The sequence below is a fragment of the Carettochelys insculpta genome, chromosome 18, assembly GCF_033958435.1.
Source record: "Carettochelys insculpta isolate YL-2023 chromosome 18, ASM3395843v1, whole genome shotgun sequence".
In the NCBI taxonomy this organism is placed as follows: domain Eukaryota; kingdom Metazoa; phylum Chordata; order Testudines; family Carettochelyidae; genus Carettochelys; species Carettochelys insculpta.
The window spans coordinates 4213732-4225109 of NC_134154.1; the positions used below are offsets into that span (position 1 = coordinate 4213732).

At 40.7% G+C, this 11378-nt stretch overlaps 1 protein-coding gene across 8 annotated transcripts in view; it reads left to right on the forward strand.

Moving 5' to 3' along the window:
• Nucleotides 1-9164, forward strand: part of EIF4ENIF1 (eukaryotic translation initiation factor 4E nuclear import factor 1) — a 38411-nt gene extending 29247 nt beyond the window's left edge. For 5 of the 8 annotated variants that reach the window (XM_075012689.1, XM_075012693.1, XM_075012696.1 and 2 more), the window contains 7 exons: nt 442-521; nt 1198-1337; nt 2612-2696; nt 4542-4671; nt 6949-7290; nt 7571-7735; nt 8385-9164. In XM_075012689.1, the coding sequence (XP_074868790.1) occupies nt 442-521; nt 1198-1337; nt 2612-2696; nt 4542-4671; nt 6949-7290; nt 7571-7735; nt 8385-8626 (1184 nt within the window). In that variant the 3' untranslated portion in view covers nt 8627-9164. The remainder of the gene's footprint in view (nt 1-441; nt 522-1197; nt 1338-2611; nt 2697-4541; nt 4672-6948; nt 7291-7570; nt 7736-8384) is intronic. The other 3 variants (XM_075012690.1, XM_075012694.1, XM_075012691.1) reach the window with 2 other exon arrangements.
• The last annotated feature ends 2214 nt before the right edge of the window (nt 9165-11378 follow it).

Genomic DNA, 11378 nt, shown 5'->3' on the forward strand with positions numbered 1-11378 from the left:
AAAAGACAGCTTTCCTTTTTTGAAGTTGAATTTTTAAAGCTGAGATCAAAGAATGACTTTGGGCACAGCATCATCTAACGCTTAATGGGACGAGCCATGAGTCTTCAAAGAGTGTCGTCTGCTGCTGAGACAAATCTGAAAGCCCAGCTGACCAAGTTAGGTGTTCATAGTATTACATATCAAAGAGTATTGCAAACCACAGTGCTAGAACAAGAAAATGCTCTCTGACCCTGGCTGGCCCTCTTGCTTTGCAGAGAGAATATCTTGCTTCTCAACTTGCACAGATCTATAGGAAAGCTAGAACAGTACTGAGGAGTTTCAAAAGAAACCCTCACCTAGCCACCTTTTGAATCAAGGAAGATAGCTAGGGAGGGACTGGCATCAATGAAGGATAAGTACCTATTCTAAAACTTGTAGATAAAGTTGTTTTTCATTCTGTAGGTTTTGGACCAAGTTCGCAACAGTTACTCAGTGATCCATTTCAGGGGATGCAGAAGTCAATGAGTCCAGTTGTGGCACAGGTTAGATTCAATGACTGCTGAAATGTAAATATTAATGAGCACTTTTTTTACCAATTTCTTGCATGACCTACCAGGAACTTGGGGGTTTGAATTATGGAACACTGGCATAAACTGAGTAGGGAGGTTAAAGATCTCCAGTGATGGAGATGCCACAGGAGGAGGCTAGATAGACCTCTGTCAAGGATGGTCTAGATGGGGCCTGGGTTTGACATGAGGGCAGGGGACCTGGACTCTAGTGTTCTTTGATTCCGTGGAATGCTAACGCAATCATATTGGTAGTTTAACTGAAGTAGCCTATTCATATAATTCAGAAAATAAGTATTGATGGTGCATGAGATGAAGCATTGCGCTCTCTCCCTAGGAGTGTAAGATGCTCAGATTTTGTATTCTGAGGATGTACTTGCCATCATTTCCAATCTAACACTATTGCAGTGCCAAGTGGGACCCATTCTAAAATGACTTTAGAAGTGTCATTCTTGTGCACTGATGAATTGGAGATAGTAACTCAGTGGTACAGGTTTTACCTTTTAGATGAACTTGTTAAAATGTCTGTTCCTGTTGACTGTAGTTGTGAGTATTCACTATTTCAAACCATTTCCCCATGGAATAGTGCAAGATCTGGGGTTTAAAAATAGGATTCATGGAGATTCTAATGCCATCTTCTCTTGGACTTCAGATGAGTACACTGGAGATGCAGCAAGCTGCCTTAGAGGGATTAGTTCTACCACATGATTTAACCATACAGGCAGCAAACTTCTACCAACCAGGTTTTGGCAAACTGCAAATGGACAAAAGCAGAGATGGCTTCAGGAACAGGTGAGAGTCTAGAAACTTGCTTGATTTAGAAAACCCTTAATTATGTATGATAGTGTGTGCCTTCCACCTTTTTCTGTAAAGCTCCTAGCTCTTTACCCTTCCTCAATAACATGCACATTGTACTCTGGTTTCAAGGCACCTATTCTTGCCTTTTTGAAAGTATTATGTAAAGGCTATTAATGTGCCTGACCACAAAACAGGATCTCGGAACTTAAGTCATGGAAGATAAAGAAACAGTCCTACAAAATATATGGAAAACCTGAACTTGTACATTCTAGCCAGAATTGCAACACCTTGTACTTGTGGCTCAGTAGATGTGCAAGTGTAGGCTTTGCCATAGGCCAAAGCAATCAGTAAAGCTAATCTTGGAATTGGCTTTTTAACCAGTAAAGGTCAGACACAGCATGTAATATCTATAGAAAGGGTGTCCATTTTATGCACATTACTATATAACCGAAGTAGGCTTATGGATTAATACCAACGTCAACATTAAAGGCTGGTTGTCCAGCTCCTTGGTTGGCTTTCATGGACAGATCTTTATGTAGTAAGATGAAGACCTAAGCCCAGGTTACACAGGCCTGATTTTTGAGGCCTAAGGCCAGGCTAACAATGGACAAAACATGGCTAACAAAGCTAAACAGTGAGCAAGAGGTAGGCCTCTAACAGAACCTGGCACAGACAAGGCTGAGATTATCAGTTAGTGGTTTTTGTAATCAACTCAAGTGCAGAACAATAATTGGTACAGATCATACTTCGAAATCACAAGGTGCCACCAGCTCATTTAAAAAAGACCCTGGTACCTTCTGGCTATTGACAGAGCCAAGGACCCATGTTGAGACAACGGTTTGTAAATTGGCTGAACTACAGTTTGCTCAACCCTTTCTGTTGAGTGTAGTATCTCAAGATGGGTGCTTTGCTATAATTGGAACTTGGGGAATAAAATTTGGAAAGAAGCTGAAACTATTTCCAGAAGATGCAGGATGTTTTAAGCTTAACAGCAAAGCTGCTTCATAGAAATTGAATCTAAAGGGAAAAGTCAGCGATACGGGTTTCTCTTTCTTGAACAGCACAGTGAAAAGATCACACTGCAATTTAAATACAATAACTTTTTTGAAGCAGGAAGTAATTGACTAAAGGGTGCATTTTTGCCCAGGTATCAAAGTATTTCTGGTGGTTGCTTTTGGTATATCCTAAATTCTGCCAGTTTGTTAGCATCAAATGTGAAAGATACTAATGCTGCCTTGACCTCCTTCAGTTTTCATGTTTGTTCATAGGCAGCAGCGAGTGACTAAGTCTCCTGCACCAGGCCACAGAGGCAATACATCTTCTCCAGCCCCTACTGCATCCATCACGAGCATGGTCAGTACTTGGATACATGTTAATGTAGTATTTCCTCAACCCACCTTCTACATTTTACTTTAAAGCAGCATATTTGTCATTTTTGAACTATCTTAGTTGTAAACAACTTAAAGATTAATACAGTTGGAGCATAACTACTTGTGACTGGTTAACATCTATTGGCATGTCAGATGTCATAATATGGTCATTTGAAAGACTGTAGTGGTTCTATTTCCTTAACCTCATTTGAATTGCCCCTTAGATTTGGAAAAATGCCCTCAACCCCTCTCTTTTTTTTTTTTTTTTTAAATATGAAAATGTAGTTAAGGATTAACATGAAGGCCTGTGTTTCCATGACTATGGATTTTTTTTTAGTGCCTTTTTAATGTTTGAGTTCCCAGCTTGAGACACAAAGGGGCTTGGGTTCTTCCCCCAAAAGTACTAAGTACTCATATAATTAGATTAGGAGTTGCTCTAAAATCATGGCTACTCTAGGAGAATCTGGGCCTTCAGTAGAAACTTCAAGTGACAATGAATTAAACTGAAGTCTATGAAAGTCATGTGATCAGTTAATCTACAATTGACAAATTTGATTTTAAACTCAAAGTACAGGTTGAACCTCTCAAATTCAGAATGTTCTTGTCCAGCATTCTGTAATCAGACGCTATTTTAGTTAGCCAGATGACTACTTATGCATGTGGCCAAGTTTCCCATGGTCCCATAAACTTAGTTTCTAGCAACTGGTTCTGTACTATTTAACTGTAACTTATCACTAAATGTTTTCTAAGAGCTCAGTAAGCAGTGGAAGTGTTAATGTGCTAGAAAATACTGACCTCCTATTGTGCAGCAAACTCATCTGGCAGTGGTCCAGTCCCAAGGGTGCCAGACAAGAGACATTCAGTCTGTAAAATATGTACTGCAACACAGAAGTCCCCTTGATACAAAGACAGTAGTTCCCTAGCTGGTCTGCAGAGTATTTGCTGGTGTCCTATGGCAAGAACTTGGGATACCGCATTCTTACTCTTTCAGGCTGCTGCATCAAACAAAAAATACCCCTTAAGTGCTTCCACATAAGCAAGTAGTATGGTTGCAAAAGATGTTGGGTAATTTTGGGAAGGGAGGCCTTCCTGAGAATCTAAGGGCCTGTTTACATCAAGTTATTCTGTAATCAAAGTAGATTTGAGATAGACCAGAAAGACTCATGGTGCTCTATGAAGTTGTTTTCAGGAATAGCTACTGTGCTTGAAAGGCGATTAAGAGGCTATGATTTTAAAGCGCTGACAAATCCTTCAGCAAACACAGCCCTTGTTCTAATTTTTTTAATTTTCTGATATTAAGTAAACTCATGCACTGTGCAAACTGTGGCTAAAAGGAAACGAATGAACACAGATTTTTGCTCACTCCCCTATTTCTGGTTCAACTATATTAGGCATAACTGGATTACTAGTGTATCAGGTGAGCATTGTGGCTTTGTCCAGGGTTCTGATTTGACACTTGCACATTAACAGGGAATAATTGTAAAGGACCTCAAGAGGTCAAAGTCCTGTTTCCTGCCCACAAAGCAGGACCAAGCACATCTATATCACCCGTTTAGATATTTATCTAACCTGTTCTTAAAATATCCAATGATGGAAATTTTACAACCACCCTAGGCAATTTATTCCAGTAGTTAACCACCCTGACAGTTTTAGACATTAGGTTTAGATATGAAACTTTTCCTTTCTTGCTGCAGTTTAAGCCCCACTGCTGCTTGTCCTCAAAGGCTAAGGAGAATAACTTTTCTCCCTTCTCCTTGTAACACCCTCTGTAGGTATATGAAATGTTTAATACCTCTTTTTAGTTCATTATCAGTTATTCTTTTCACAGCTCTCTCCTTCATTCACACCTACCTCAGTGATTCGTAAGATGTATGAAAGCAAAGAAAAAAGTAAGGAGGAGCCAGTATCTGGGAAAATGAAAACTAGTGATAATAAAGATGGTCAAAGGACAAATGAAGGTATTGTAATGGCTTTGTTCTTGAACATAGAATCAGCAAGCCACAACTTTTTTGTTTGTTCTACTTTTGTGGATTTCCCTATTCCTTAAATTCAAGTCCAGTCCTCTAATGCAGAGTTAACAGTCCCACTCCTTAAAGGTGTAGTTCCAGACCTTTCTGTAACTCTTAATAGTAAGCTATCTTAGCTCTCCCAGAACAAAATTCCATTGCTGTTGCAAGCTCTGAACTCACTTTCCTTAAGGTTAGGTCCTCTTGGATACAGTTAACTGACAGAACAGCTTCTTTAAAGGGTGACCTGAAAAAACTAAATACTGCGATTGGCTTAAACTTGCAAACAGGGTTCTTGTGGCAGCTGCCACTCTACAATTAAAGGATAAGTTAGTTTACCCAATAAAAGTAGCATGGCAGAGAGGGTAGACCAGAATTGTGAAATACATACTGAAGATACCATAACTGCATCTGACCAGTCACTAAAACAGCAGCCTTTCTCCAAATTGACCAGTCACTCCAACTGTCAGAATATAGCACAGCAAAAGAGTTCTCCCTTCCGCAGTGGCCCAGTAGCAGATTTTTTTTCCAAACTCCTCAGCAGCACCTTTAAGATTTTTTTGTATATAGTTGTAGAACTAGCTTCAAATGCAATGGAAGATTGGGGCATAAAAGTGGTTACAATGACCTCAAGAGCCAAACATTGCTTAAAGGTGAACAACTAAAAGTTGATGTGAGGGGTAGATATTTTAAAGTTTCATGTGGCTAGATGTAAATAGTCTTGTGGTACATCAGGTGGTTAGTCTATCCACAGATTAACTTTTCTGCAAAATTGAGCTTTGGTCAAAGGTAATGCTTGAACCTCTAATCTAAAATTGGTATGAGCATACACTGGAAGAGTGAGCTTAGATGTTGCTGCAATGGAGGAGTGTGCTGGGGTGGGGGGGGAGCCTCTGAAGATGCAGAGAGCCACACTTTCCATATCTTAACTAAATAGTAATGGACATGGCATCCTCTGACACAGCCCTTGGTTACCAGGCTATGCAGGAGTATTCTGTGTAACTGTTTCTCAGCAGTCTCCCTCTTTGCCCCATCACTTCCACAGCAGTTTAGCTTTGTGGAAGTAGAAGTTGGTTTAAAGGATAATGACAAGCTTGTCTTTCCCAAAGGTGAAAATTTGTAGACAAGAACTGATCTTGTGCATTATTTACTTCTAACTCGGGAAATATTCAGTGTGGTTGTGGGTCTGCTCAGCCTTAGAGGCCAAGGATTGGGTGCTAAAAGTAAGGACTGTGTCCAATTTGCATGTGATTGATTTCAGCAGTGATAAGTCTGGCTGGCTGTCTACCCCTAAGAATGCACTCATAGAGAAGACAATTCTCTTTGTAGAGAAATAAGCTAGATTTGAGGGTATCTTTCATTAAATGAGTACTAGTGAAAACAAGGGACATATGCCTACCTTTGCTCACTAGATGAATGAACTCCCCCTTCCTCCCCCCCAGCCTCCTGCAAATACAAGCCTAAAACCCCACCAGCCCTGTGGCTTCAACCTAGTGCAGCCTGAATCCCTCTTCTTCCCCCCAACCCAACCTGCCACCAGGTTCTAACCCTTTCCAACCCCCCAAACCCAAAGTTCACTTCCTTTTCAAAAGCAGCACCATGTTCTGTCACTCCTTCACTGAATTACAAGCACTTGGAATGAATCAGATACTTTTACATGTATTTTAGTGGGAATTTTAATGTCCCTCTAAAGTTTTTGCCCTGAGCAGAAAGTTGGGAACCAATTGTGCTAGTATAGTGAAGATGTGTATTATAACCAGTCTAACTAGATTTCCAGGCATGCTCTTCTAGCAGTCAAGACTTCATCCAACCCAAGGGCTAGAAGGGTATCATTGGTGTACTCTTGGAACTTATCTGAAGAGCTTGGGTTTGAGGGACATCACTGTACTGAGCAATTTTCAGATAAGATTCCTGTATAGCTTATCAGTGTCTCCGCAGGAGTCTTTAATAAAGCTGAAACAGTGAGTTTTCATTCAAGGATTTTGACTTTTTCAATTACTGCTTCAGCAGTCAAAAGGAAGGCTGAAGGAATCGGGTGGGGGAAGTGGTAAGAAGACATCTGACAACTCACTTTTGTACATCTTCCAGACTAGCTTTAAAAGTCAGCCTTTTGTATATTACACAACTAGCAATCAGCTTTAATGTATTACAGTGGTAGCAAGTTAGTCTGTATCTTCAAAAACAAGTCGTCCCTGTGGCACCTTAATGGTCACTTCAATTTGTCTGCAGATAACTTACTGTCTGCTAGCTTGGTGGAGAATGCAGATCAAGATACTTCACCTGCTATCGGTACCAAACTATCTGCATTGCAACGCTCTGCATGTTCTACACCACTTTCTCAGCCAAACCGTTGCACCAAAGAACAAGACTACAGGCCTAAATCAACTGGAAGAAAGACTCCTACCACAGCATCTCCTGTACCAGGGGCTCCTTTCCTCCGTCCTGTTCACCAGGTACCCCTTGTTCCTCATGTACCAATTGTGCGACCTACTCATCAACTGCATCCAGGACTGGTTCAGAGGATGCTGGCACAGGGAGTGCATCCACAACATCTTCCTCTGCTGCAAGCAGGTAATCCTACTACTTGTACCATTTAACTGGTAAGGTGAAACATCACAATAACTGCTGCTTAGCCTCATAAGAAGCACTGATGGCCTTACATATTGATAAGACCTGTGGTGATTACTGCCAATAGGCTGTTTTTCCCCACTACAACAAACTCCTTTCATCAGGCTGACTGTAATCTCGCAAACCAGCAATTAAACTAGTGTGCCTTACAAATATCCCTGTTCTATATTTCTGATTTTATAATAAAGTAATAAGCCTCCCCCAACCTTGTCTAATCAATCAGGTATGATTCCTCCAGGGGTGGACTTGTCTCACATACAAGGAATATCTACTCCCATCCTTGGCCAGCCTTTTTATCCATGTCCAACAACTGGACATCACCTCTTAAACCCACGCTCTGGAACATCTCTGCAGCTGGCTATGATGCAGCAGCAACTACAGCGATCAGGTAGGTTTAAACAGTAGAACACAAGATAATTGTGACTTGCTAGAACTCTGATCTGCAGCATAAGAACCCCTTTGTATTTGTTCCATGTTCATTGAATGTAGCTATCTGAAGGTGTGTGGTACCTCTATGCTACAGTGTTAACCTCCAGTGCTATGTAGGAAGCTCATCCATGAGAACTGCACTTCCATGGGAGAGTGTAAACTCCTTAGATAGCTCATGTTAAACCTTTCCACTTAACAGTGGCATGACTGCATGCACCCTGTGTAATAGTGATGGTTTTTTAGCAGTCTGTGGCACAAGGCTTATGCCACCCACTCAGATTGAGCAGCTACTACTCTTCCCACCCACCCCCTTTAGCTGGGCCTTGGGTAGCTCACAAGTCTTGCTAATTCTATCTAAGACCTCTATACTGCTGCTCTGTCTTTCAGATGACACTGGGGAACCTCATCTGCATCTGAACAATGTACTGTTTGAATTCGCAAATGCCCTTGCACAATATTATCAATATGCTCAACATGCAGTTTAGTCTCAAACACTTAACTCAACAGTAGCTCGTGGTTGTCCTGTCCATTTTGCATCTTAGCCATGTATTCACAAGTTCTGTTGAAAGGTTTTTTCCTGGCCTTAATTTGCCTCTTATCTCTAATAGTTCTCCATTCTCCAGCCTCTGGAGCACAGGGATCTGCTGTTGGTGTGCAAACCACCCCTCAGAATGTGCCATTGCGGACCGGACTGCCTCATGTACCCTCACAGCTTGACCATCGCACCAGCCAGAGAAGCGGTTCTCCTATTGGCCTTGCAAAATGGTTTGGCTCAGATGTTTTGCAGCAGCCCCTCCCTTCTATGCCATCAAAAGTCATCAGTGTAGATGAACTGGAATATCGACAGTGAGCAATGACCTCTAGGAGGATGGGTAGTGGTTTCTTTAGACTGGCAAAAGTCCTGATAGTATACGTTTTGTGCTTCACCTGTTTGTTTTGGGGCTTTTATTTTTAGCACTCTGTGCAGAACTTATTTTCAAGAGACTAAAGCACATGGCACCTGTCCTGGTCTCCATGTCTGGGTCAAGACTAAAGGATCCTTTATGGCTTGAACCATAAAGCCTGAAGACATTTGGATGCAATACAAAGCCAGTTTAATCCTGGAAATGTCTATTTTTTGTTTTGTAATATATGTGAATGAAGTGATATCCTTTTGTGTAGAGGGAGCAGCTAAGGGTTCCTCCTGCAGAAAATTAAATGTATAGACACTTGTGTACAGACTTGTGTATAAACAATCTTTTTGTATATAAACCTAGAATAGCTTTTTTGAGCCTATACAGCTGTACATAAAAGTAGCTGATAAGTTGAGCTTTAGTTGTGCTTAATAGTTTGGATCTCCTCCCTTGTACATGTGAGACTTCTGTTCAAGATTAAAGTTAAAAATCCAAGTGAGTCGAGAGAGCTGATTTACCTCTGGCTGTTTCTCATGTCTCCCCCTCAAAGCATATTTTTCCTTGTCTTATGTAATGTGCAGATTCAGTGTAGCTGAACTTTGAAGTAAAAGTCCACAACTTGCTCCTTTGTAAGATGTCCAATTCCTTTTGCTTTCCCCCTGCCCATCCCCCATCAAAGACGACTAGCATAATTTTTAAAACAGCTTCAAAGATGAGATGGAGCAATAATCAGAGGTTCAGTCCTTCAGTTGGCAGAATTCACAGGTTGCTCCATTTTCTGTCAGGATAGATGTGTCCTGTATGGGCTGTCATAGTGCTTACAGAAGGATTGGCCCTAGTCCTCTTGTTTAGCTGTACTACTGCTTTTTAACTTGAATCTTCCCAAAACTTAAAGGTTAAAAATAGAGCCTTTAAATTCTTACCCTTCCTGTGACCCTCCATTCTATATTTCAATAGCAGCACACAACAAGTGCCTGTGGCTATCTCCAGTTATATTTTTTTGGAGGGAAGTCTCAACAACCTGTTCCAGTCTAGCATGCATCTGATGCAATTGCTGTGAAAATCCTAGCTTTTGGCTTTCCCTTCAGAAGCATTTTGAGTGAGGATGTTTTGTGAGCTTATTCTGCATTTTAATGTTTTTTTTTAAGTCTTTGATTTTTTTTTTTCTGAACAGCTAGTTTGTTATACTATCCACTGCCTAGTTCCCCATTCACTTTCACTTGAAATCTAGTACTGCTGTCTACCTGTTAATCCATAGATGCTTTTCTAAAAAGTGAAAGCAAACTCCAAATTTACACCAGGATTTGCTCTTCCCTAATCTTGCTGAATACAAAACCAGCAGCAGAAAATCACTTGACTGTACTATATACAATTACCAGCAGTCTGGAATAAGTTTCAGATCAGACTGCTTGTGTAGAAATAGCAGATAGGCACCTCTAATGTGGAATTCATTGGGATCACCAATATTTATAGAGTCTCACACTGGTTATTCATACTCCATTGACCTTGTTATGTGAAACAATCACAGCTCATCTTTGTAAAACTTTTCACAATTGTTTGACCCTTCCAATAGCATTCTGTAAATAAAGTCAATTCTACCAGCTTTCTGTCTCAGCTATTAAACAGATTGGTTCTTCACTAGCTGACAGCTGCCCTGTTTGTTACTGACTTGCTGCTTTTGTGTCCTACTACCTGGACACTTTTAGCCATGTGTTGAAAGTGAGTAACTCTATAGGAAACAGCTATAAATCAAAGCCCCCCACTTATTTTTCAAATGCAGTAACTGTTTTCTGTTGTTCATTTGGTCATCCCATATCTGTGCTCTAGTGCAGCCTTGGAGCAAGACCTTGCTTCAATGGGAATAGTTTATGCTGTAAGGTTTTTTTGTGGTGGAGGGGGCAGAGAATGCAGAGTTGTCAGACTGGATTTTTTGTGATTTGACTCTAATGTTACAGTGAAGGGTATAGCTTTATGTAGCCCTAATTCTAGGCTGGTGCCTGGAGGAATTTTCCTTCACCTACTCAGTCTGACCAAAAAACCTAGTTGTCATTCCATGCCCCATTAAGGCTACAGGCACATGCTTATGGCCAGTATTGGTTTCTCAAAATTCAGTGTTTTTGCAGATTATCCTAGGGGTAAATCTACAACTGTAGCTATTAGACTAATTAGGGATATAGCACAGGTGTTCACTACACCACTGCTCTTCAGCAGGGGGAGGGTGTGCTTCAGGAGGAGGTATTAATCCATTATTAGCAAGGAGAGGATTGTAGCTACTACAATCCTGTTAGGAATAAGCAAATAAACACTGAAGCCTCTTTGAAATTGCACAAGAGCAATTAAGTTCCTGATGGAGGCTCAGTTGTTCAGCTTTTACAGTTGTATGAATGGCCTTCACTATAATGCTCAATGCAGACTAAGACTACTACAGTAGTATGTATATATAATGCAGCTGGCTTGTCAACAAAGATGTGATACCTTGCTTCTGTCACAGATGCAACTTTGGTCTAAAGAATAGCCTTGTTTGTTTAGCAATAAGGGAGAAGTTCTAGGCTACTCTAATTTCTAGTCACAGCAACAGCATGCACAATAGACAGTGCCAATTCCCATGAAAACATTCTAATACATTCTTTGGTAGAAGGAAAAACTTATAGCAGCAGAGAACATTTTCTGACTAGCTTAATAGCAATTTGTAGGATTCCTTTTAATGTA